General features: G+C 44.3%; 1 protein-coding gene across 3 annotated transcripts in view; it reads right to left on the bottom strand.

The window, feature by feature from the left end:
• Positions 1-27,550, bottom strand: part of sash1a (SAM and SH3 domain containing 1a) — a 176,127-nt gene that overhangs the window by 10,388 nt on the left and 138,189 nt on the right. For 2 of the 3 annotated variants that reach the window (XM_069683770.1, XM_069683787.1), the window contains exons 3-17: positions 24,441-24,491; positions 24,285-24,334; positions 17,874-17,914; positions 17,670-17,759; positions 17,466-17,578; positions 16,158-16,256; positions 11,240-11,375; positions 10,353-10,774; positions 6,929-7,003; positions 6,621-6,764; positions 4,089-4,221; positions 3,114-3,283; positions 2,720-2,929; positions 943-1,093; positions 378-506 (exon numbers count right to left, since the gene is read on the bottom strand). In XM_069683770.1, the coding sequence (XP_069539871.1) occupies positions 378-506; positions 943-1,093; positions 2,720-2,929; positions 3,114-3,283; positions 4,089-4,221; positions 6,621-6,764; positions 6,929-7,003; positions 10,353-10,774; positions 11,240-11,375; positions 16,158-16,256; positions 17,466-17,578; positions 17,670-17,759; positions 17,874-17,914; positions 24,285-24,334; positions 24,441-24,491 (2,014 nt within the window). The remainder of the gene's footprint in view (positions 1-377; positions 507-942; positions 1,094-2,719; positions 2,930-3,113; positions 3,284-4,088; positions 4,222-6,620; positions 6,765-6,928; positions 7,004-10,352; positions 10,775-11,239; positions 11,376-16,157; positions 16,257-17,465; positions 17,579-17,669; positions 17,760-17,873; positions 17,915-24,284; positions 24,335-24,440; positions 24,492-27,550) is intronic. The other variant, XM_069683778.1, reaches the window with a different exon arrangement.

Raw genomic sequence — 27,550 nt, 5'->3', positions numbered from 1 at the left:
CTTAGCGGTCTTGGACCTGGCTCCCTCTCTGTTACAACTGGACTTTGGCACTGACGATACAGAATGCCTACAAGATGGAAAGAGGGGTGAAGAAAGTGGAGTAAAAGGACAGAAAAGGTGTGTGAAGTAATAAGGGGGCACCCATACTAGAGGGGTTAAGGGGCAGAAAGGTGAGGGTTCTGTAATTCGGGCAGCAAAAGGAGCTGTTTGATTGGCAGGTCCAGAAGGAGTGAGATGGGTAAAATGTTGCAGAAGCATGGCAAGAGATGGAGCATAGGTGGAAGCCCACAGAGGAGAAAGGAGAAGCTAGCTAGGCTAATCCACTAGCCGTGGGTCTTTGGTAATGGTGTTTCTAGACTACGCAAAGCTATCATTACCATTCTCCAGGTTCTCATTGCTCTCGTAGCACCCAGAGTCTCGCGGGGAGTCTCCCACCAGGCCCCGGCTCTCGGACAGCAGCTTCTCCTGGGAGCCCGACAGGCCGCCGCGCTCCGGATCACTGCTGCCTGAAAATACAGAGACACAGGGAAAAGCAATGTCATTGAAATTCTGGTTGAATGTTTTTTCCATCATGTCTAGACAGCAACATGGGAGAGCCAACGGAGTATCTCTTTTAATCATTTAAAAAAACTTTGTACATGTATGACACACTCATTCCAGATGAATGCTTCCAGAACGCTGCAGCTGATCCAGTTTTATCATCAAACATTAGAAATGAGAATACAAGGTTGTGCTTAAAACTCAGGAGTGACAAATGCGATTAACCGCTGAGCTAAACCGGTGCCCCCAAATGCTTTTTTTTTTAAGGATTAGGGAGCAGATTTTGTTTGGAATTCCCTGTAAACACCAGGATCTGAATTCCAGGTCTTCGACTCTCATTAAAATACTGATACGATGCATCTCTCTCTGGTATCCATCCAAAATGTGCATGAGAATACTTACTGTCGTACTCCTGCAGCAGCTCGACGGCGGTGAGCAGCACGGCTCTGTGTTGAGGATCTTTGATGTTCAGCTCGTCCAGGTCCTCCTCTTCCAGCAGCTTGAACGTGTCCAGGTCCTCGTAGCCGTTGAACAGGAAAGTGGGCATGTGCTCCTGCAGGACGGAATGACACAACTGAGTTTAAAGTTTCTTTTGACTGAAGAAAAATACGCCAGACTAAAAGAAAAATACACTCTGGATGTGAGTAATGGGACCTGTGACGTAAACTTGGGATAGAAGCATAAACTGCATGTAATTCAGACACATAGGTTGGGCACAGAGAAGGAAAAACAAGAGGTGGGTGCCCACCTGTCAGCTGCTCATAAATTCTCATCCATGTTGTGTATTTTTAAACCTCTGTCGAGCTAAATCCAAAGTGCTGTTTGATCTTTAGATGGCATGTAGTAACTTTAGGCCGTGGCTAATTCAGTTAAGGCTGCTTCGTCTGTTAACATACTTTAATATAGCGCACACTTTGTCAGGCTGACAGGCACATAAAAGAGAGTTGTAGCAACATTAGCGCGTTAGCTACGCCAATCAAGAACAGTGTGGAGCTATTCTAGACATAAATAGGACCTGCCAACATAATGCGAGGGCAGGAACTGAAGGTGGAGTCGATTACATCAAAGTGCTCTCCAACAACACATAAGCTTGTCACACAAACCGCTGTGTTATCTGAGAGGAAACAAAAGTTTCAATCTAGATACGCCCTGTGTCATCATTCAACACACGCATAACCGCTTCCACTTTGGATACCGCCGGGCTCTGCGTCTGTGCGACCCACGCACCCTGTTGGACCAACACCATAGACTGTGTGTCACCAGCGAGACCGTCAATTACGGCGGTGCTGGACTGAGTGTTCCCTCTGTTCTATTTCAGCTGCATGAATCGGGACTAAACAAAAGGACCACCAAGTAACACAAACACGGGCAGCCGCGGCCTCTCGTTCGACAGGATCCGTTTTGTCTTTACGGCCTGTTAAAAACTCAAAACATGCTCCAGATTCTGAGAGTATTTGGCAGAGGAGTCACTGGGGTGTACAGATTTATACTCTTTGGTTAAAGGCAGGAAAAGTTGATGAGGGCTCCAAGTTTTGGTTTGCCAGTTTAACCAAATTTGCTTAATTACATGACAACTATTTTCTTATGTTTTCGATCTATGACAGCTCAGTCGTAGGTCATTTTGATGTAGCCTGCGGTGTTCAGTCAACTTAAAACTAGTATGTGCAAGAGGTGCTTGAAAAGATCTTTTATATTGAACGAACTCTCCCACAGCAGGAATATTGTGGTGACTAAAGGGACGTAACATTAAAACAACCTCTGGATCTTTAATCTGCGTCTCGGCCATCAAGGCTGGCCCGAGATAAAACAAACACCCAACCCACAAAGTCTTGTTCTCTATTTGGGGAGACGAAGCCTGCAGGCTGCCCGAGTGGGAGGAGATGATATCAAGCTCACAGCTCTGTGTAGGTTTGGATGAGAGATTTGAGTTATTTGTCGGGGCGTGGTTGTGAGAAAGTGGGTGTTAATGTTTATGCAGCAGTGTCGGATGAAAAACCCTGAGCTGTGAAGTCTGTAATTAACTACGCTGTATTTATCTCTTTGTGTCTGCGTAAGTGTTTTGAGGATATCTGGCAAAAACAATCTTTTATTTACTTCTTTAGATTTGCTTTCTCTTATTTAGGAGCCAGGTTTATAAATGCACTTGGTTTTTAACACATCAACACTGTGTCAGATGTACCTTTAAGTTGATGCGCTCCAGCAGGTCCTCCACTGATGAGGGTTTGGGCGGTCGGCCCTTCCTCCTCCTCCTCACGGGCCTTTTGGGCTTCTCCTCTTCTTCACTCAGCACGTCCACGTAGATGAACTTGAAGGTGCCCACTTTGTTGTTCAGCAGGCCCATCCAAGTTCCCATGGGCGGCTTACTGATGATGTCAATCACATCGCCGCGCTGGAAAAATCACAAGGACGAGAATGAAGGAAGCGTGAGGCAACTTTGTGTTGTGAACATGTGGTTTTTTTTTAAGCTCTTTTGGCTCATGTAAGACTTTAATTACACGCTGTAGCTCTTAAATAAGAAATGTGTTGGTTGGTGGACTTATAAGTCCATTTCAGTGTCCTATAGTGTGCGTTACCTTCAGTTTGAGGGAGTCCGTGTCGTACGGGCTGGGGGTGAAGTCCGTATGGACTCGAGCGCGGCCACAGAACGGTCCTCTGTACGGAGGCTCCTCATCGTCGCCATCCTCTGACTTCACACTTTCTCTGTTGCTGGCTGACGAGTCTGTGGTGCTCACCGTCTGACCACCTGGACACAAACACAAACACGCACATGGTTATTTATATAAGCTATAAAAAGTCTGCCTGTAAACAACTTGTTATAATAAAAAGTCATTTACAAGCACTGATTAACTGTGTGACTCAACACACCTTCATGGTCACTATATAATGTCTCAACTCTTTTTTTACACTTCGAGCTGTTTTGTGTGGGAATCGGCGAGGCAATACTTCCTACATAATCGTTGCCGCATGTTTTGCCTGCGTGTTTTTGTGCATGTTCTACGGCTCAGACGGCCGAGTGTTGAAATAATGAAGGGTATTTTAGCCACAAGGACGTGACAGAAACAACAGGTTGAAGCAATCGGAGGATGCAATTAGATAAGATTGCTTAAAAGCTGTATGAGATCACAACACACGGGGAAGCTGGTGGGACGGGGAGTGATGAAGAGAGGGAATTGCTCTTTATGGCCATCGCTCCACAAAATTGGAAATTGGTATGTATGTAATGCGTGTAGAGGTTAAGTCATCTGTATCTGACGTGTAGATCAGTGAGCCATGTTACGAGCACCACCTAGTGTTTAACATGGCTCAAAACAGGCATCAGTTTAAGCTCTTACTCTTTATGTTGGCTTTACTTACAAACAACTTTTACATGAGGGATATGATGATGTACCAGCCTGCTAGCAGAACACATCTGCACTATAATCTCAAGCGGTATAAAATAACAACAAGGGAGGGTGGTTTAAAGTCATGCAGGACTTGGGGAAGCTGATTTTAAAGATGCTAAAACCATTTAAAGTATCAGTCCTACAAAGTATAATTTCTTCACTTACTCATCGAACTCTGTCCGCTGAGTGAACTACGCAGACTTTCCACCGAGCCTCCGGCCTTCAGCTTCGGCTTCTCCAGAGAGTCGGTGTCGGGCTGCGGGGACTGAGGGGAGCCAGGGGTTCCATCCGGACTCGACTAAAAGAGAAGAGATGCAGATGGTTAATGACGGGACATGGGGGGAAGAAACAAAGGAAAGATTGTTGGTTAAGAGGATTTGAGGGATGGGAGAATGTGTGGTTTAGATGTAGGACATGTGCAGCAATGGTGAAAACAAAGATGGAGACCATGGGTAGAGAGAGGGTGGAAACACGAAGGGGGAATAATGGGGGTTGCCAGTATTTGCCAGTACAGGACAAAACTGATTCAGCTATTAGTCGTACAAATTGTGGACTTATCTTCAAAAAAGTTAGGTTGTAATGAAATATTTTTTATTTAGCAAAGATCGTGACTCTTTTTTTTTGTTTAATGACAGAGAGGATTGGATTGTGTCGCAAACGAGGAAAGAGAGAGAGCGGGGTGACTGCTCTTTGTATTCTGGCTTTGGAAGCGGACAATATAATTTTAATTGAAAATAAGAGATTACACACTCAACACTGGAAATGTTTTGCTCTTGTACTTGCAGGGAATGGATTGAGTTGATGACAAAAATGGCTTCATTTGAACGAGTAACATAAAGAGTAATGGGGAGAGAAGATATATTGCAACAAGTCTGGGGCCCCTTTCTGTCAATTATTAGGGCACTATTTTCCTTCCCTTTCTTTATTATGTTATTGTTAATGATATTTTTATTGTCCATTTCTCTTTTTATGTTATTATTTATTTATGTATGTCCTTCTGAATGTCTCCACTGGAGTGCTTGTTACTGGTTCTGTGTGATGTTGAGGCTGTATTGAACAGTTGGTCTAATCTGACACGTTCTGTTATATTTCCTCTTATTCTGCGTCACAAGATGTTTGTTGTCATATCTTTGCAAAGTTAGAAGACACTGTAATGCTGTGTCATCCATTGGTTTTTATTGTCGCGGCAACGGGCAGAGAGCGCGAGTCGAACTTGGGGCTGCCGCATCGATGACTGCAGCCTCTGTATATGGGACGTGAAATTTAACGACCAAGCTAACCCGGCACCGTTCTTAAGTGAACTCAAGCTGCACTAGTAGAGGAAACAAAATGTCCAGCCAATTGTCATCATGATTCATACCCAGCTTTTCTTTTCTGCCTATACTATTATAACTGAGAGCCCTTTGATTTTAAGTTTCTTCCTTCAATGTCTGATAACTTCCGGAAAAAAATGTCTCTTTTAGAGAAATCACATAGAAACATGGCAGTTATGTTTGAGGTAGCCAGTAGCTCAGTCTGTAGGGACGTGGCCTGGGAACCAGAGGGTGTCCCGGTACTGACCAAACATGGAAGCTGGGACTGGAAGGCACCAAATCCACTAACTGCTCAGGGCGCTCGTCCATGTGCAGCCCCCTCACTCTGACATCTCTCTATTAATGCATGTCCATTGGGTCCTGTTTTTGCAAGTGTGTATTTCAGCCCAATGTGTGTGTGGCATGTTTGTAATAACAGAGTGAAAAAATGTTATTAATGCAAATCTTCTTATGACACAATTTAGTTGTGACTTTAAAGTGGTATATTACTGGATCATAACACTTTTATTTAAACTTCAGATGAGATCTGATTCGACCGAAGTCTCTGATAAAGAAGCAGAAACATCCATCAGCATCTATGTTACTGTCTTGTATTACTTCAGTAATCCACTAGGTGGCATTGTGGTCAACAAAATGACTTGGGTTGAGCCATTGCAACATGGCAATTAATTTCTCTTTCCCAACAAACGTCTCCGTGACTCAAGCCAGAATATGTGGGTCAGAGTGCTGAGACCACCATGACGGACAGATGTTGAACTTCGCATTAACGACACAGTCTATCATACTGGAGGACCGGACGGGGCCACTGGTAGAGCCACTGGATGCCCGGTGAAATTAGGCCACTGTAGATGAGATAGTCATTATACACTCTCACACATCAAGTCTCCGTTTCCTAAGAAGGAGCCTCGGGGACGCTTGCATCACTCCGTGAGCTCAGCACGAAGAACACACTCCACCCTGCACTCAGGGCCGAGGGAGAGCACGGCCAAATGTGTATGTGTGTGTTTGATTTATTGCTCTGTGTTTATTCTGTAACTAACACAAATACTCCCACCCACTCGCAGCCTGCCTGTGGACAGAATATGTGGCTTACACTGCAAAACATCCTCTAAATGTTTGCAGAACATGGGGAGCTTTTATGTCTTTACAGTAAAGCTTGGCTCGCAGTTTTGAGGATTAAAAGCATCATGTGTGGATTTTTGGGACTATTTATTTGTACGATTTTAAAGCTTTAAGTTATGGTTTGACTTTGAATTTATGCATGCTTCAATTGTCCTAAAACAAGGGATACCTATTTGCCTCCATGTGTGTGTTTCCCTGCATCACATGCTTCAGAATAATCGGAAAATTGGAGTTTCAGGAGCACTTAAATTCAATGTCTCACCTGCTCAGACAAAGAGCTGCTGTACTTCTTCGACATGCGTTTCCTCATCGTCTCCTTGACCGACTTCACCTTCTTGCCCAGCGAGATCCGAGACGTTGTGGGCGATTTGACCACTTCTCTGTAAATGGCCTCCTGATCTTTATTCTGTGATTGGACGAAGGAGAGGGAGAGCGGAAAAAGACGGAAAGAGAGGACGAGGAGGAATTAGATTTAACAGACAAAAGGGCAGAGAGATCATAAGTACTAAAGAGAAAGGGTGATGTATATGTGACAGCTTGTGCTCCTCTTCTTATTCTATAGGCACTTACGTTGCCCTCTGACCCCGTGTTGACCACATGGAGCGAGCGGTTGGACAGGTCGAAGCCTCCGAAGCTGCACGTTCTCTGTAGCGGGAGCAAAAAACACAATCAAATGAGTCACATCCAGAAGGTCACGTTACAGAAACCCCCCGTCCACACCCACTGAGGGTCAACTCACGATGATTCATGCTTGGCACAACACAGGCAGCTGTTGGGTTGATGTACATGGGTATATGGTTTATATATACAGGGGTATGATGTCATATGGGGACTGTGGACAGCCAACAGACATGATGTAAGACAAACTGTTATATGAGCTGCTCTTTAAAATCAAGAGTTACTGCGTGGTCCTAAGCAAACGAGCTGTTATATTGACTGTGGAGAGCACGCAATAAGTTGCTCTTGTGCTTTAAAAGTTGACTCCCTGGAGATTAGATACAATTAAACCTTTTTGTTGTTGCCAACTGAAATAATTAACCGTACATTGAAAAGAGAACGTACCGCTTTCTTTGCATTTCAACCTAATGCAAAACATGTTGTGATTTAAGGGGATTTCCTGTAATTAGTAACCTGGGCCCTACTTTTTATATATGCAAGTGTGTAATTGACTAGTGGGTACAAACTGTTTGGGAATTGCTCCAGAAGACTGCTTCAGCCGGCAGCAGCAACGCGGCTGTAATGGCTACAATGTAATCCTTTGGGGCAATTGCAGGCAAGCATGTTTAGTCAACTTAAAGTGCTTGTTTTTGCTTCTTTCAGGGTTTCAGAGCGAGACTTCGCCTGCCTACAATGTAATCCTTTGGGGCAATTGCAGGCGAGCAAGTTAAGTCAACTTAAAGTGCTTGTTTTCCCTTGTTTCAAGGTTTTAGAGTATGACTTCTTCTGCCTACAATGTTATCCTTTGGGGCAATTGCGGGTGAGCATGTTTAGTCAACTACAAGTGCTTGTTTTCCCTTGTTTCAGGGTTTTAGAGCAAAACTTCTTCTGCCTACAATGTTATCCTTTGGGGCAATTGCAGCCAAGCATGTTAAGTCAACTTAAAGTGCTTGTTCTTGCTTCTTTTTAGGGTTTCAGAGCGAGACTTTCTCTTCAGTGAGATTGTTTTTTTGGTTAAATACTGTAGGGATCCTGTCTGTAATGTTGTCAGAAACCTAGGTTTACAATCAGAGCTTGTATATGCAAAACACAAGCACTTTGAGTGGACTTCACTTGCTCACCTGTAATTGCCCCAAAGGATTGTGTTGTAGCCATGTTGTTGCTGCCAGGTGAAGCAATCTACTGGATTAATTTACTTTTTTTTTTAACCTACTAGTCATTTGCACAGCTCAACAAATAAAAAAAGTGGACCCAGGTTGAAAAATACAGGAATTTCCCAATAACTTTGAGAAATGCAAAATTCTGGCCTATAATGCAAACATGCACAACATATAGGGTGTTAGGTTGAGAGTAAAAAGTCTCCGGTCAGAGGACAGAGTGAAATGGAGGGATTTTTTTCTTGACTTTAGAGCTCAACAGCAAGATAAGGGGTAGACACAACAGGGAACTATGGTATGAGAGAAAAAGAGATCCAGGATCTTATCCCTGAACTTGCGTTGACTCTTTGAATCCTCCCTAAGCTCTGCAGTAGGTCACACACAAATATGTAGACACAGACATGAGCATTGGCATCTGCCAAAACCACTCTCGGTTCAAGTGGGGCGCTTCTTCTTCGCTCCGAAAGCCATTGCTTCTACATTGCTCAACTAAACCCTGTACAAAGGTCCTCCACGTCAGAAGGAACAGCACATTAAGAAATCGTCTTTATATTAGATGTCCACAGCTGCAGTCCACATCACAACTTCCCAGGAAAAGCACAGTTTGGAGAACAAACATGTTTGAAGAGACGTCCAAAAAAAAAGATCTCTGAATGTCATGGCGATGTTCGATGGAATGGACATGCACCCAGAAAAAAATGTCGGTCAAAGATAATTACAGGAAAGAAAAAACAACTAAAGCAAAAATCACATCTGCAACCAGAGAGGCACGGGCCAAATGAGAACACGAAAAGCAACAACAGAAAAAAGAGTTTTTGGATGAGAGCGACCTCCAGTGATTTCACTAGAACACGATAGGACTCGGGTACCCTCAAAGCTGCAGGATAGATCACCACCGAGAGTATGTGCAACTACCTCTGTTCATACATACAGGAAGTCTGGATACATGTAAGTCCCTTGTGATGCAAAAAGACTAATGGTGTTGAAATCAATACTAGCACTTTTTTCTGTTGTTTCTCCTTTTATGTTTCCTTAGTGAAGCTTACAAGATTGACATAAAAGTTAATAAGCTTAAAGACGTACATTTTTTTAAGAAGTTGACTCCATAATTCCATTAATTAAATATGCCTTTGAGGCTAAGTACAGTGTGGTGCAAAGGATGAGCAGCTCCTAGCTTGTACAGAGTATCTTTTGCCCACAGGGATCAGTATGACTGTGCGAGTGCGCTTGTCCTTCAGGGATCTGACATTTATAAAAGGCGCTTATAAAACCTCAGCTGTAACATAACCTCCCAACTGGGCCACTGCACATCCTACAATCATTTTATATTCAGCTGAAATAAAAAAGGTTTAAAGCCAAAGGCATTCACTTAAAGGTCAGAGAAGATGGCATTCCTCTGAGGGCAGTTAGGTCTGTGATAGATATGCCAGCCCCAGGCCTTTTCTATACATACTTTGATGTGGACTTCTTGCACAGACATTATTAAAGTTGAAGTAATTGGACCTGGCATTGTGTGTGTATGTTTAATGTACTTCACCGTTAACCTCTGAGCTATTCTGCAACTTTAAAGTACCGAGTCCTGCTCACACGAGGCGGTCGATGTAAACCTCACGGTCCAAACTCACAGACTTCTGCTGGATGCGCAACAGCACACGCTTGGTGCAGCGGTCCACACTGGCCGCCCACTTCCTGTCTGCCTCTCGGTCCTCCTCCAATAGACAGCGCCGCTCGGCGCGGCTGAGGGTAACTGGGCGGACCAGCTGGGCCCAGTTGAGGTGACCGTACAGGCTCCGTTCTACCACATAGGTGATGTTCAGCTCGCTGACTGCTGTGCGACCACGCAGTCGGCGGGAGGGGAACACCCAGCCCCCTCCCCCGCTTCCGAAACCTTTTGATTTGGCTACATCACACCGGGCGGGGGAGGAGGGAGTGACAGACAAAGGGGAGACAGGGGTCTTGGCGTTGCGCGAGCGCTGATACAGTAGGTGCTTAGTGGAGTAAGCGTAGTTGGGGTCAGGTTTCCGGTGCGTCCAGCTGCCGTGGTGCCGGCTGGCAGGTTGGTGTTTGGGGCTGCTTTGGGGAGTGTCATCCAGGGAGATCAGGAGGCGGGACTGGGAATGGGGTTTGGGGCGGGGTTTGGTGAGGCCATAGTAGGCATACAGAGCCTCGTTGTTACTTACCCCATGGGAGATGGAGCTCAGCGCCTTCCGCATCTCGCCGTCAGTCGTGGAGCGTGACAGCTTTCCCTCGTCGTCCAACCCACAGCCATCCAGCTCCGAGAAGGAAGAGCCACTTCCTCCGACGCCGGAGACGGAGCCGCCCAGGCCCCCAGAGACGACCGGGGTTCTTCTGGGGGGCCGGATGAGGCCGTGGGTACTTGAAGACTTGCTGAAGGTTTTCACCAGCTTGTGTCCGGACCAGGTGTCCAAGCTGCTGGAGGAAGGAGAGTTGGTGAGACTGTCTGTGTCTCCGTCCAGAGAGAGCTGGTCCTGGGTGAGGGAGGGCAGGGAGATCTCCTGGGGAAGAGGGGGCTTCTTTAAGACGCCTGTGTACAGAGCTGTGTTGTCCTCACAGGTGGGGGTCGAGTCCAGATTTAGAAAATCTAAAGAAGAAGACACCAGAATCATTAGACAGTTTGCTACTCAGGAGGATGTAGACAGAGTCTGTGTCGTCCCATGACCCATCTGTGGTTTTCCAGACCACAGCTAACCAGCGAACATTTCAAAACACATTCTTAAAGTCTGAGTATTGGGCAAAACCCATGACGGACGCGAATGTTAAAATGACTAAAAAAGAGAAAGAAATCATTTTTGACAAGGAGTCTTTCATTTCCAATAACTCTTAGTTGGAAAAACAACTATGTTTAATATAATCTTGCTTCATTTTACCGAGACAAACAGCCCAACACAGATCAAAATAAAACTCAAAATAATACCTCAAACACAGAGCTCAATGTGGCCTAGGAAATCCCCTACATGAACATTCACTCACAGCCTTTAAACACATGTTGACAGATTAAAACTACGCTCATCTGTGAGATAAGGAAAGAAACTCGGGTGTCACAAACCTTCAGAGCCATGCTTCTTGCCCTCCTCCACCTTGATGAGCTTTTTCCTGACCCGGCGTGTCGAGTTAACTAGCTTGTGAAGCCGTTTGAACTTCACAGAGTCCTCCGATTGCTCATCGTCCGACTGCTCACGGGACTGGCGGGAGAGAAGAAGAGGGAGGGATGATATGATAAAAGGGAGAGGCAGTCGGACATTTCTCAATGAAATAAATACAGAGCGAGTTTTGCAAGTGTCAGAGAAGTTTGTGGTTTTATTTTGAACTCCTGAAACATAAAAACTTCAGAACTTTGAGAAGTGTATTTTGTTATTCTGAAGACATTGGTGTAACGCGACAGATGGGAGCGTTGTTTAGGATGGAGTCAAAGTTAGTGAGGTGAGAAATGGAGGGTTGGTGGCACAACGCTTTGTTGCTCATGTTCATAATAAACACAGAAAATAAAAACGCTCTGAGATAATGAACCAGAAAAAATGGGTACAAGTGAATCACACAATGAATCAGTGTTTCAATGAATGACCTATTTGGCATGATGTTGTCTTCAGCATCCACACTTTTTGAGCTCAAACTCCGCACAGTGTAGCGGAGTGGAAAAGAGACGGAATAATGAAGTCACTCACAGTTTCATCACACACACACACACACCAGCACAAACACACAAAAAAATCCCCTGAGCTGTGTGTGTATGCCCGTGTGTGTGTCGTAGTGTCGCTATGGCCTCCGCAGGATAATAATGATGATGCTGATGAGCCAACTTTGGCCTGAAGATTGTCTGGCAGGAGCTACATCATTATCAGCGAGCTCCAACAACTTAATTTGTTTCTATTTGCCACCGGTTTCCACGGCAACGCTGCCTCTCTGGTCGCGCGCTGCCAGCTCCGCGGTCAAGGCTGACTGCACCGCTTGCGAAGGGACACACATGCATGCACGAACGCTCACACACACACACAGAAGTACAGACACAGTGCAGGAAAATGCAGTTTTCTCCTGCAGCTCGAGTGCCATCAAGGAAGAAACCATTCTCTCACTGTTGTGGAGTTGAGACCGCAGGCCTGGCTCGGAGGATGCTGACATGCATTAGGGAGGATGTTAACAACTGCGGCTTGGTTGGGACAAAAAAGACTGTCCGCAAATCCTTGACCAAACCACCATAGCGATGTCTTTAGCTTTTAATTTAAGTGCAAAACCTTATGAATTATTTCCACGGTGGGAAAGGAAACAGCACATTAATCAACATGCCAGCATGCAGGTCAGTTCGTTCAAACTTAGCTCCCTTTGCTTCCAATTCAGCACTTTCAGAGGTCAGCTCTAAGGTCTTTAGCGGTGAGCGAGCATACAGCCATTTTTTAGCCTCTGACAATCTGCAGAAATAAGTTCTGAAAACCTTTAACTCCCTGACAACTGAACCACGAAATTCTGGCTACAGAGCTGACTCCTCCAACTTTCCATTAGCTTTGCACAACGCTGGAGTGTATTAGCTTCAGAGACAGTAATGTAATAAACTGTGTCAGAGAGGACTGATAAAAGAGGCAGTAGAGGGACTCTGAGATAAGGATGGCTTTAAGTTCCTTCTTGTATCTTGGTTCCCACTTGATTTGTTCTCCTCCTTGTGTGACAGAAAAATGACGGTAAAAAGGCAGAACAGAAACATAAAGGCCTAATGGAGTCCTGAGGGAATACATCCTTTGCGATGACAAGATAAACAGGGAAACAGATACACACAGCAAGAAAGCCAAACACGCGAGGCCATGACTTAAGCAAGGCTGAAAAGCAGCCATAAAAGCAACAATTAAATTGCCATAATTGACAATTCGCTTTGCAAATTGCTTTGAGGGTTTTTCCCATAACTTTGGAGATGCATTAACATGGAAAACTACAAACTAACATCCCTGTGGTGCACACCAAAAACCTTTATGTCATCTTATACCAGACAAATACAGTTACAGTGCATTCAAACTTACCACCACACTTAAAAGAGCAGGGTACAGCTGTCTATGTCAACATCCAACAGGTCCACAAGAGTTAGTCCCCGCAATTCCATACCGCGCTGACCACACTCTCACGCACGCAAAATCCAAACTAATATCTGCGCCCCTGTGCGCATGCTGCCAGATACAGATGCAGCCCAGCTCTGAGGAATGAGGGGCCGTTTGGAAGTTCCGTGTCGCACAGCTAGCAAGAGAAAAGGCGTGTTGTGCATGGAGAACAATCCCAGCGTTTGAGCCCCTCTGACCCTGCCGTGGCCCCCACATCGCTAATGGCCGGCCCTGGAATGTGGCCTCCGATCGCCGGGGGAAGACAGCATCAGAGAGAGAGGGAACAGAGCAGCCAAAGATTGTATATCGGAAACATGTCAGCGGCCACATGCATGTACTGTACATTCACATGTCTGTATTTAGAATACAGGCGCACACAGACACGCCAAACTGTTAACAGTTTGAATTCGGGAATGACCTAATTCCATCTTTTACAGGGAAGAGGGGGCAGTGCGTGACACCAATAGAGGACCCAGCAGAGTAACATTTCCTGAAGTGGCCAATTTTGGATCTCAGGGCAGACCTCCTCCCTCTCTTGTCAGAGCCTTGGGGTAACTACAAAGTCTTTATCTTCTCTATTTTTCTCTCCTCTGTGCCTAAAGCTCTTGCACTTGTTCACAGCCTCCAGAGCCAAGTTGTGTGTTCCTCCAAACAATACTCCTTCAGTTACTCTTCCATCCTCTCCCAAAACCCACCCAATCGATCAATCTCCCCCACAGGAAGTGAGCAGCAGAGGGGTCACATGAGGGGTTAGAAGACTGATTTTTGTCGTCATGGAAATACAAACGCAAACAGGATCTAAGTTAAAATGTGTCTGAAGGCTGCAGAGTCAACCTCCCAATCGCTTCAACAACAAGAACATGAAGCTCACATGCATTTTGGTGCAAAACTGTTTTCCAAAAATGTCAGAGCTGTTTAGTTGGGAATTAGTAGCACATTTCAAAATAGCAGTAATACACATGTGCGGGGGAGTTATTTTCAGAGAGGAATTTTTATGTTTGGATAAACTCACTTCCTGTCAAAAAGTGGGTCACCATGTGAGACTGTATGACTGCATACCACTCCCTTATGATGCCATACAGTACAAAGCTAATTAAAAGCCGCAGTGACCACTGTGAGTTCTGACCATGCTCCAAGTGACCTACATTTAATAAAAGGAAAAACATTTCAACATATTCTAACACAAATAGACACAAGAGAAAATTGACTGATTGTCGACCGACACCACAACAGAACCTGATTGTCTGAGCTCCAGCTCCACAACACACAGAACTCTCAAAGGGTCTCGACTCAGTCAAAGGGGACAGAGGAGGTCTGGAGGCCTTCTCTTCATGGATCACAGCTGACGGAAACACAGCCAATACAAGCGTACGCCGCACGGGGGTTTCTGGTAAACTTTGTGCAACTCTCCACTCGGCTTTCCACAAGTTACAATTACAACTGATTGATGGAAACAGACCTGACCTAAATTTCCATGAGACAATTTCCATGTCAGAGCAGCAGCCAGTTTTGACTCTGTCGAGGATGCGTATCAAACAAGAAGCCTGTGACAGGATTAACCTGATGAATAAAATATGTCTGTTGCATATATTTCATTGTGACTGCAAATTCATGAGCACAGACACAAAAAACAAGCATAAAAATAACCATGATCACAAAGCAGACATTTTCCTCTGACATCACATTCAGGGTAAGAAGATCAGAAGTTGTTATAATATTGTTCTGCTATGTTCTAGGTTTGCCAATGGTATAAAACTGCAAAATCTGATCAATTGTAATCAATTAATCAGCAACTGAAAGAAAGAAAGAAATCTTTCAAAGTAAAACAACATATCTGTTCATTAATTTGCTACCAATAAGCCACAACAGCTAACAAATAGTATTAAACCATTTCCTAGCTAACATTAACACAAGCTATTTTACAGCTAGTACAGTTGTACTTGTACACATTGTATCATCTAACACTGTCAAACAATAACCTTAGCTAGAAAGTGGTTAGCCTATATGCTAATGTTAACTAGTGTATAATGTAAGGAAATTAGTTATCCATTATGTTGTTATATCTTCAAATACTGCCCAATGACCCTCCAGTATATTCAGTTTCCATTTCTTTCAGTTGCTGCTTCACCATAAATAGAAATTATAAAAACGACTCTGAGCTAACAATACTCTTAGCTAGGAATTGTGTAACACAATCACATGGGAATGCCAGCAGGAATTGGTTGAATGCCAACATTAGCTGTTGTCAAACGATAGCTGTTATCAAATATCTTCGTTATCTAACAATTTTTTTTTATCGTTTCACTGTTTCCTAGCTCTCTGCCACTGAAAGGACAATGGATTAAAAGTACGTCAGTTAAGATTTACTTTGAACAAAGCAGTAAAACAGTATTTGAGCTTCCCAGCTAGAGTCAGAGGAAAATGGCTGCTTTGTGAATATATTGAAATCGCCAAGATTCACAGTAACACTCGAAGAATTAAGATGTAGACGACATGGTGGGGAGAATGTGCAAAAGTGGATATCATATTTTTTGGCCAATGATTGAAGAGCAGAGAGAGAAGGGGAGATAAAGGGGGAATAAAAGGCAAGATAAAAGTTGAGTGTGAAAGTGTATAAAATTGGCCAAACTTAAATACATTTCATATAGTCTACAGGCAGATGGACCTAATATCAAGACATCAAGCTAGTTGGGTTGTTTAAATCTGAACAAACACACACATCCAAGCACACACATTTAAACATCAACGGTCGTCCTCCTTCACAACCTTGTTGGCTGAAAAACAAACTTAATGGTGAGAGTGGTCTAAGTGAGAGTGTTAAGAGAGGTAGAGTAAAAGGGAGAGGGGGTCAGGGTTTTGGAGGGTGGAGGGATGGGGTGTACTTACGTTGCAGTTTGAGGACTGGTTTAGATTGGCCGCAGATCCGTCAGTCCACTCTGCAGTTTCAGTACTGCTGGACTGTCTGCTGCGCTCATACTCCTTCAGCTACGTGGAGAAGAAGAGTTTAGAGAGGCAGAGGAACAGGACGGGGTCACCCACTCTCACCGAGCATGCTACATGTGTCCATACACTTGGGCACGACTGAGGGACGTCAATCGTGTGTTTTAACGATGCATGAATACAGACAGAACTAAGGTCTAAACCAGTGATGTAGTGGTAAGTGAAAGTTTTTTATCTATTTTGTACAAACGAACACTAATTTAAGGTAATTTGCCTTCTTTATATATGTTTTTAAACAGTTTTTTGGTCTAAAGGTTTATGTTTATATGCTTTCCCAAACAGAAATGAATCCTATATCATAAATTTAAACTTTTATAAGGTTGATAATCCACTACATCCCTGGACACAAACATATAACTATACTGACAATAATTAAAACCAACTAAATAAAGACGCACAAACACAAGCACAACAAGACGTCAAATCAACTATCCACAAAGGCTGATCATTGATTGTGTTGACTGAGCGTCAATCAAAGCTGGATTCAAGCTATTGGCCAAAAGAAAATCAAAGTTCTGGAATTAAAAAAAAAGGGTAAGAAGATAATTAACGTCTGCCTTGTGGAGAGCAATCCAAGTGCTCAAGTGCAGTCATGCTACACATGAGCGAGGCGTTGTAGGAGGTGATTGAGCGAGGGAAGGAGGGAAGATGAAGGTAGGGAAAAAAAAGAAAGAACAATCACCAGACCAAAGAGAGATGAAAGGGAATTTAAAAGAAAGCCAAGGAATCATCCACCATGTTCACCTAGAGAGAAGAACCACAATGCACCAGAGCGTCCCCGCCAACAGATGGGGCTACTGAGTTACTGTGACCATCAACCCCGCGATTATGGACTGAATAACACACCCACACACACGCCATGAGCTCGCACCCTTTGATTCCCCAGACTCCCGAACCTCTGGAAGCACTTGTGCTTTTTAGTTTGTGTGTGTGTGTGTGTGTGTGTGTTTGTGTGTGTGTACATAGGACAATGCAGGGTTAAAATGCGGGGCCTTGTACATGTTAGTAAGAGTGAGTCGTTTTAGTAAGCCGGAGTTATGATGGGAATATGAAGGAGAAACTAATCCGTGGAGAGGTAAGGGGATCTGGGGGGTTGAAGAGAGTCTACCCCGGGGATCCTAAGGGGAAGGGATCGGGTGAGGGAGGAGGAGGGAGGTGAAGCAGGTGAGGCAGGAAGTCAGCGGTGCTTCCTACCCGAGCGAGAGCTTCTTCCACAGTGATCATCTTCTCTTTAACCATCATCATTAGCTGGATTCTTTCTTCATCGCTCATGGTGATCTCACTGGCCACGTAGCCGATGTCCTCTCCTGGAGGGTGCAAACAGAAAAGGTCAAAGGTCAAATATGAAGAAACAACTATTGAGTGTAGTAGATGCAGAGAAAATAAAGCCACACAAACCTTTGGATGTCTGCCGCATGACTGGTTTGTGCTGAGACTTGCGGAAGTTCTGCCAAAAGGATTTGTTCTTCTTCTTATGGTCCCATTTACCTAAAAAGAGGGCAGGTTGAGTCACACAGGGGCGAATACACACCACGTTTCCCTCAGTATTATATAATATATTCAGCAGAAGACAGTGAATTATGTAGACGCATCTTAGCTTACCTCCAGATCCATCTTCAGAGCTGGATTTGTGCAGGGGCATTCTGGGAGAAAAGAAGTACAGAAAGAGTCCAAATTAGGAAAAAAAAAAAAGCATCTTAAATTAATTTTCTAGTTTATGTCGACCAGTGTTTTGAAACCCCTGTAACTGCGCTAATGAATGTTGTCTCTTGGCCAGGAGGGCTGCAGTTATGGCTGTTCACCACTTGGGGTCAGTAGTGGTACTTAAGTGAAAGGAAACCAGGTTCCCGAGGCTTAAGAGGGAGAAGGTGGAGGAGAGGAGAGGAAGACAGTGGTAATATAAAGTGTTTAAGAGGCATTAAAGAAAAGAGCAAGGTCAACAAAATAAAGAAAAAGGGAGGAAAACATGTAAAAGTGAAGAGGGGAAAGTATGGAATTGAGGGAGAGAGGAACAGAAGGAGAGAGAGAGAAGAGGAGGAGGAGGAGGAGAAACCACAGGGCAGACTCAGCCTGTTTGTGTTTCCACTTCCCTCCACAGGATAGACGGTCACGAGGAAGACAGAGGGAAGAGAGGGAGAGGAGGGAGAGAGATGGAAAATAACAGAGTTAAGAAAAAAAAGAAGTCCTGACATGTCTTGTAAACCTCCCTAAATAATCAGACCTAACGGGGAGAGAATAACAGCTCTAAAAACTCCTTGAACTGCGCTCAGCTTCCAATCACAAAGTCACATGCGAGCAGCCTCACCCAATTTACAAGCAACTTCAGCAGCATGTAAGCCGTGGCCGACTCTCCCTTGTTCTGGGGGAGACGAGAAACCACATCAATGTTGATCTATTTGAGTCGTATTTATTAGGAAAGAAGGGGGTGAGTGTTGGCGGTTCGTGTTCAAAGTAGCTGCTGAAACTTCAGAGAGGGACAAACTTTGTTTTAAGTTTGGGGCGAGTGGGCTGAGGAAGAAAATAAGGAGGCAGAGAAGCTGGGCTTAGGTTTAGTCACAAACATGGTGAAGAAAATATGTTGTGTGTGCACAACAGATGCATAATTTAATATGACTTTGAATAAATGCATTAAATCCTTTAGGTTAAAACACAATAAAACACCTTTACATTTAGTGATGCTAACCTAAACTTGATTTGCTTACTATGTGGGAAAATGAAGGGAGTTCAGTACTAAAGCTTAACATTAGATATGTTTCTGTTGCCTGTTTACATTTATAATTTATATACTTATTTATATTTCAAAGGTTTTTCATTAAATTGCTCAACTAATGAAACTAATAGGACAACTTAAAGCTGCTATGAGGAACCTTCGGTTTGTGTTGATTTTGGCGCCCCCTGTGGACGAAGCCGTACCTCTTATCTCTTTGCTGATTTTGTCCTGTACATGCTTAAGTGGTGGTTAACAAAAAACCTCACCCTGCTTTCTTTAAAAGTCATATGTATCACTCACTCTAAATGTTTGCCCTGGAAAATGTAAACAAAGGCAGTGTGCAGTTTGTTGCTCGTCTGACACCTACCCCCTGCCAGCGGTTTCAGGCATTAAAAATAACTATATAGAATTCATTAATCTTGTCACTGATGGTCTGATTTGCTTTTGTAAGTCACATGGAGTAATCTGAATTAATTTCAGTCTGTTTCACAACCAGATAAAAACTCCTCACAGGAGCTTTAACTAACAAACGAAGCTCTTAAACCTTTCAAAATAAAAGGAGGAAAACAAGTCAGACTTATCAATCCTATTCAAACAGGGAAGCTGCGCATTTACAACATAACTTCATAATAATGCCTTCAGGTGTGGTTTTGTGTGTATGTGTGAGTGATTGTGATAGTCGATGCCTGCAAACTGTTAGCTTTCCCGTTCATTCAATTAAACAGGATTAAATCCGAGGTGGCAAAAAAGGGAGAGATAAGCAGACATATTTGAGACCCTCGGAGACCTTTCAAGTAGATCTTCCTCCTAGAGGCAACTTCCACACATCCTCCCACCTCTCACGATGTCAGCGCAGTGCACATGTACATGTACATGCAGCTGCTGCTCCGTGCACAGAGAACACCATGTGAGAGTGTGTGACAGGATCAAAAACAAGATGAACAGGTCACTTCCCTCTCCAGTGGCTGCATGTGTGTGTATGTGCATGTGCATATAAGTTAATGTGTGTGTTCAGACATGGCAGCCCTCTCTTGGTGCAATGGCAAACCTTCGCACGGCTTAAATCTCCGGCTGCCATGGCAACATAATGAGATGCTAATTGAATGGAGGCCTGTATGGTTTGCCCCCCTCTCGGATAGGCTAGGGCCAAAGCTAATGCTAATAGAACTCACTCAATGGAGGCTTTTCTGTGGCGGTGCTGCCCTCCTCCTCCTCCCTCCTCCATGCTCTATAAATTAAGCACCCGTGCAGCACGGCATACACATGCATGCACGCACACACATTCGCAGGCTCACACACTTTAAAAGGAGCCTGAACGTCTTTCAGACTGTGTCAGTCCGGGCTTTGTGCGGCTCGGCATCTTAATTGGTTTAACCTTAAATCTCTGCCATGCCTTTCTATCTCAATTCTGCTCTTTGCATTGAGCGGGAGACATTTAACTGCTTTATATCGCATTTGCATAAGAAGCCAACTTTCTATTTTCTGCATAAGAGTAAGTACAGTAGTTTAACTTTGGCTGAACCTCTGCAGCTTTGAGAGGTGAAAGTTTCTTGTTATGGCACCTCTGCATTGTGGAAAGAGTTAAAACATGTCCTAATGATATGTTTGCACTTTTAAAATGATGCGACTGACATCACTTTTCTTGCTAGGATGTATAAGTCTAATCATTTTGAAGAAATAGCCTGAGAGTGCTGTGATCTAGTAGAAAATTTGGGGTGATTCTCAAGCATAAAAACATTAAAAACACTAGCAGCTTGTCAACATGTGGAAAAAAGACTGAATAAGTAGCTGTCACGTGATCCGTGTGACTCACAGGTCGAACAGTCCTCCTGTCCTGTGTCACAGAGCTGCTGGCCAGAAAAGAAGACAAACCAGCACGTAGAGAACACACAGCTGTGCGTCTCCATTGTGGTTCTTACTGAGCTTACTCAGCGTAAATCACAGCGCTGCAAACATGCGTCTATGTTGACTACGTGTGACTACAGCACCGTCCACCTGCAGAGCGAGGTGATCTCCGGTGTTCTAATCCACACAATGAAAGGCAGCGACCCTGTGTGACAGCGGAGCTGTGCACAGGAAGAGCAGAGGGACGACCTCTTCGGGGGTTAGAAGAGAGGTCAGAGGTCACATAGAGGGAGGATGACAGGAGATCATATGGCAGGAAAATCTGAGATATAACACGTGTTTGAGTGCTTGTGCGTGTGTCTGCCTCCTGTTCTGCACGCTCAGAAGCAAATAACCACAACATGCTGACAAGGTACTTTAGTTTCCAACCTTAGTTCTAAACAGATTCATCACATGGCTTGGCTTACATTTCCATCTGATTATTAGTTGCGTAAGGAGGGTTTTCTAGTCGTGCGACTGCCTCTAAACGTACAGTGTTACAAATCCTGTTAGAGCCAATGTTCAACTGCTTGTAACTAAGCACATGGATGCTTTCAGCAACATCCATTTGCCTCTGCTGCTGACCTAACTGATACGCTTTGTGCAACAATGGCCACCAATCAATCACCTTCCCAAACAGGAAGCCCCCCAGCTTGAACCCTCCGGCCTTCTGATGGCACTCTGTCATCACCGCTTGCATACCAGGCAGTATGGGAGCTGTGCCCACCTCCTGCCAACAAAGTGACAAGGAGACGCACAGACAGAGGGGCGGAGCAGGCCAAGATGGAGTCTGGGTAATCTCCTTTGGGTGCTATTGTCTGGGAGAGGGGTGATGATGGGGGTATCCGTGTCTTGTGTGTGAAGGCGCGTGGGTGCTTCTGTGAGGAATGTGTCGCTGGGACTAGAGCGGAGGATAAAGGACTACACCTGAAACCCTGAAACAGAGGTGCTGGCAGCGGAGGATGGATTTCAAAATAAAAGCTTCTGAGGCTTTAGATGTGGGAAGATTAATTTCACGTCTAACTTTCAGGGCAAAAATCGAGTCTGGGGCTTTGTAAGAAGAGAAGTAGATAAAATAAAGAGTGGAAATGACAGAGGTAACAAGAGGGGAGCAGTTTCATTGGAGATAGAGTCAAGGTGAGACAAGGCCTGAATGTTTATGAGAGAAAAAGGAGGACAGAAAGAAACCAGACTGACAGGACGGAGAGAGAGCAGCAGAGAGAGGGGCTCCTTTCTGGGACCCTTCTCGAACAGCCGAGAGACGTCATTCGAAAATTTGGCATCTGGTTCCCATCAGCCTCAGCGTTTTGTCTGTGCAACATGGGAGAAGAGATCATGCCTGTGGTATGTGCTTCCTCTGCTGCACGTGGTCGTCACGTGAACATGACAATTCATCTGGGGGTCACGCAGGGGTGACAGTCCAGGATAAATACATCAAATCTACGTGTCTACTAAATTTGTGTGACTTTAATTCTGTTTGACAGCGACCAGCTGAAGAGCTTGGCCTCCTTTAAACATGTGTAACAGTGATCTCATGGTGGGCAACAGTGGAGAAACTTCATACGCAGTCTGGCGTACAAAGACGTGACACGCAGACTTTGTGTTACAGGAACCAGTGAAAAGGAACCCCACCCATGCGCGGTTCCATCCTGCTCTTTCGTTCATGCCCCTTTGCTGTAATCATTCGGCCATCACCCTCTCTCCATCTCCCCCTCTCTCACCCGCTGGACACAAAGGCAGGAAGGAAGCACTGACGGCGAACGAACAGAGGACGGCTGCTGGACTGAGCAGGTCAGCCCGAGGAAGCAGTCAGTAGTTTTCCTTTAACCGCAGCAGGGATGTGACAGAGGGGAGCTTAAAGGGCCGACTGCAGGTCGTATGTGTGATGTCTGTGAATGTTGGGGGTTGGTTTCCTTTATGCCGGCTCATCCAAATATTAATTAGGTAACCAGTCAGGGATTTAATTCATCATTACATGCGCTTAAATTCTTAACAAATGCCTGCAATACATGCTTAAATACACCAATCAGCCATAACATTATGACCACTGACAGGTGAAGTGAATAACATTGATTATCTCGCTACAATGGCACCTGTCAGTGGGTGGGATATGTTCGGCAGCAAGTGAGTTTTGTCCTCAAAGTTGATGGAAAAATGTGCAAGCATAAGGATGTGAGCAGATGTCAGCACTGACCAAAAGTGGTTCAAGGAAGGTTCTGTTCTGCTGGGTCCTGCCATCCATGTGTACCAGCTACCTAAACATTGTTGCAGACCAAGTACACCCCTTCATGGAAACAGTATTCCCTAACGGCAGGATAATGCGCCCTGCCACACCGGTTTAGGAATGGTTTGAGGAACACGACGAGTTCAAGGTGTTGACTTGGCCTCCAAATTCCCCAGATCTCAGTCCAGTTGAGCGTCTGTGGGATGTGCTGGACAAACAAGTCTGATCCATGGAGGCCACACCTCGCAACTTAAAGGATCTGCTGCTTAACGTCTTGGTGCCAGATACCTCAGCACACCTTCAGAGGTCTAGTGGAGTCCATGCCTCGACAGGTCAGGGCTGTTTTGGCGACCTACATAGTATTAGGCAGGTGGCCGTAATGTTTTGGCTGATCGGTGTCTGTAATATAGGACAACTGCTGTGTTTAATAAAGGCTGATTTTTGGGTTAAAACTCTAAAATATTGGCTGTCTGGTTGAGAGTTAAATGAGAATACTGATACCACTTTCATATCAATACAAACACAAGTATTTCTTGGGCAAAGCTAGGCAAGATTTTTTCCACTTTTCAAGTCTTTATGCTAAGCTAAGCTAACCTGCTGCTTGCTCTTCTGTTGCTTCATTAAACAGACAATGGTATCAATCCTATTAAGTGACTGTTGAAAGTAGAGAAGTGTATTTCCCTAGTGTCAAACTATTCCTTTAAGTCAAAGGAAAGAATTGAAACTCTGGCTTCACTTTTTTTTATCATAAAAAATATTTTTATGTTGTTGACAAATATTAAGTATTTCTTATTACATGCATGTTCAAATACAAGAGCAGCTTAACCTGAGACTCCCCCATAAAGTTAGACTTTTCCACCTCTCGATCTGACCTCTACTCCCCATGGGCAAGGTCAGAGACCTTTTGTACAAGCTGTCCCATAAGAGATCTATCAATCACACAAGCTACATATGGGTGTGTATGTCTTTCCATTCGCCTCTAACCATCTTTAATTGCACACATGCAGAAAGGCTAAGTGTGATCCATGAGTTTGTGTGCAGGCGTGTACAGTTTGATGCGATCCAGGCGCGGGCTGCGCTGCACATTGTTTTGACATGCAACAGACACACATTTCAATCCCAGCATATTTCATGGTTCCACGCTCGCTCCAGTCACATGTTACAGTGATAAAGTTAAGGGGGGGAAAAAACTTACTTTCTGTCTGTTTCTGGAGTGGACACCTCACTGCTGAAGCCTAGGGATTCCTGGAGATGGAGAGAAGAAGACAAATGTCAGATTAATGTTTTAAAGATAGTATTAGACTGTAACATATTAAACATTATGTTTAGTACATATATTGTGTCTGCATACCTGGATCTCAGAACGGAGCTGCAGGGACGTGCTGCTTGGGTCCTGTTTCTCCTGAAAACAAACAAGAAAGAAAGTTACAAATCAAAGAACTAGGAACTGAAAGCACTGAATCTAAAAGATTGCAAAGGTAAAACAAGGTCTGTATATGGAGAAAAAGGGGTCAGTTGACTGCAGAAACACTGGTTTAACAATGCCCTCATGTGGGAAGGACGTTCTTCAGTCAGGTTCATGTAGACACACCTGCATATCAGTGAACACAAACACAAGCACGTGTGTGCAAACTGACGAACCACCCGTAGACGACCTCAACAAGTCACGTCTTGCCTCAGGTAGCCAAACTTGCAGTACTTGTTCTGATTGTTATTGAATACCACTGTATAGTCTTGGCTTTCCTCGCAACACGCGGTATGACAAAAGCACCTACGAAATGTGGCTTCATGAATTCCACACTGACGTTCATGTGCACCTCCCTCAACGCAAGGCAACTCCTGCTGCTTTGGCTCCAATCTTTAGGCTACACCGTATTTTAATAAACAAAAAGGAAGCACAAAAGGGCTTATATGGAAAACGGCTGTCGAGATATTGGCCATGAGCTTCTCCAGCCCACACTGTCTTTCAGGCCTGTTTCCACTGTTACTAACATATGTCTAAAGCAGGTGTCCTCGTCATAGCATATCCAGATGCAGATGTGCCTCAAACCAAATGCTTCTACAGGAAAACACAAGGGTTGTACAATCACAACAAGCCTGCAGCTTGGATTCTAACCTGCAGCATGTGATTATTTAAAGCCCGGCCTTGAGGGATTGGTCGAGTGCATACTTGCGTGTTTCTTGAGTGCTTTTTGAACTCTCGTGGAGGAGATTACTGAAGTCCCTGTACTCACACTCGCCCAACGCTACCACCGTCTGGCACTGTGAGATATTAACAGAAACAGATGGGGTCAGCACTCTGCTTCAGGGTAGTGACCAGATTTTGTAAAATGTGGATCAGGGACTCACAGGCCTGCTCGCTAAAAATAAGGGAACCAAAATGAAGTCTCAAAATGGTTCACTTGTAGTGGCTATTTTTCTTGCTCATTGCACAATGACAAATATGTGGTTTTACTCTACATGCGCCTTTATCTCCTGAAATAAAGGTAACCGAGGATAGCCAAGCCCTTAAAGGGGGGGTATTATGCTGTTTTACATTTTAAGACATATATAATGTTACAATGTTGGATGTTCAGACTAAACGTGGGTGAAGTTTCAAATCTGTAGGTAAAAGTATGTTGGAGTAATCCCCAGGCTTCTCAGCTCAGTCAGCAGGCTGCTGTAAACGCCAGGTTTCACACAGTTTTTTCTACACTTTTCTCAGCAGGCTTCGGAGAGCTGGCCAATCAGATGAAAGCAGGCTTGTGGGGGTGGGGTGTCTTAAAGGGACAGAGCTGAGTGAGTCGTTTCAGGCAGAGGCTATATGAGGGCCTGCACAGAGCACTGATTTTCAACCTCAGTCCTATCATGCTATTATGGGGAGCTAATGCCCTTATGGTAGAGAAAAAATGCAATTTCGCTCTGTGCCTTTGAAAGGTTGCTATCCGCTTCCCCAATGGGCCCTGGAACACCTCCACCAGACTACGACGTGTCATCTGGAAGAGGCCAGGGAGCTTGCTAAACTACACTTCCTCAATCTAGCCCGCCCGCTTCCGATGTCATGTCTCGTTCTGACTGGGTCGTTTCAGGCAGAGGCTGTATGAGGGCCTGCACAGAGCACCAGTGTGAGAAAAATAAGGTTTTTTTAAACTGTAAATTATGCTAAGCTACTCCACAGGTATCACAGAGTGAAACATGAAGCTTGATATTAGCATAATATCCCCCCTTTAATACTTGTTGACAACACAATCTGAAAATATTTGTGTGAATATTACTACATACATGTGACAGACTTGGGAATATAGAGTATGCAGACTAAAAATTGGCATAGGAATTGATTTAAAGATGAGTTTAGTCAAGATATTTTGGTTACAGTTGAATTAAGGAACAGTCTTTGTGATGAACTTTTGTTTTCATGTATTTCGCGCAACTTTTGAGGAAGAGTCAAAGTCATGGTTTCGGTCATCAAGTTCCTAATTTTACTTTCCATGGAGACATTTTATATTTTCCCAGACAGCAGAATTCTAATAACTCAAATGCTTGTCGTGCAATTTCTATTTTGGCAAGTGTGTAGGATCTGCCAATCTTAGTTTCAAGGATGCGAAACCTCAATGAAACCATCCCTCGTTCACCCACAGATGTTACTCACATATGAGATAAAGTATTTTTTCCCAAGGCTGAATACCACAGAAATACATGGCAACACTAACTTTATAATAAAATTAAAGGGAAAGATTTAATCACAGAGAATTTCCTCAGAATTTCAAGATTCTCTAGGCTTGGATAAAGGAGGCAACATTAGCCAAGTAGGTTAGCTCACTAGAGGGCACTTAAGTGTTTCGCTTCCTTAAACCATTAAGTGCACTTGCTGTTAGTGCCACAATAAAAAGACAAATTGAATCTGGAGTTTCCCCAAATGGAGTGCAGGAATAGGAAATGTGTTGCTTTTAAGAAATAAGCATCATCCTCTCTCCCCACACCCAGATATTAGATGGTAGGAAAACGGTCACAGGAAGCTGAAGCCAGAACACTTCCTGGTTCATCATGCTTCCTATTAAGAGTGACCTGCAGTTTAACCTTTATTCTTCTTTCACTTGGCTTTTGGTCAGGGAGTAAAATCCTCCCACACCAGCTAAGCATGAGTCAGTGAGGGGCTTACAGAGAAAGAACTAGGAGGTGACATAAGGCCTTGTAGGAGCTCCTTAAGGAGTCTGTAGCCTGCAGGTCAAAGGAGCAGAGACCTTTAGTGCTGAGGTGGCTGAAAGCCTCAAAATTAGCCTGAACCCTACACTTATCGCAACGCACAAACAACAGAAGGCAGACGATAATGATGTTAGCGAGACAGCCTGGCTGGCTTTATCTTTAGCTTTAGCACTAGCTTATTTGCCTGTTTGTCTGTTACAGTGATCAAGCAGGCAGAGGCACGGGTCCGGAAGTTTCTTTTGGAAAGTAAATCAAGTAATGTCGGAAGAGCTCTGAAAC

Source organism: Semicossyphus pulcher, unplaced genomic scaffold, assembly GCF_022749685.1.
Source record: "Semicossyphus pulcher isolate SPU_LCO1_2020_fin unplaced genomic scaffold, fSemPul1.0.p SCAF_11, whole genome shotgun sequence".
In the NCBI taxonomy this organism is placed as follows: Eukaryota; Metazoa; Chordata; class Actinopteri; order Labriformes; family Labridae; genus Semicossyphus; species Semicossyphus pulcher.
This window is presented reverse-complemented; position numbering and strand designations above follow the sequence as displayed.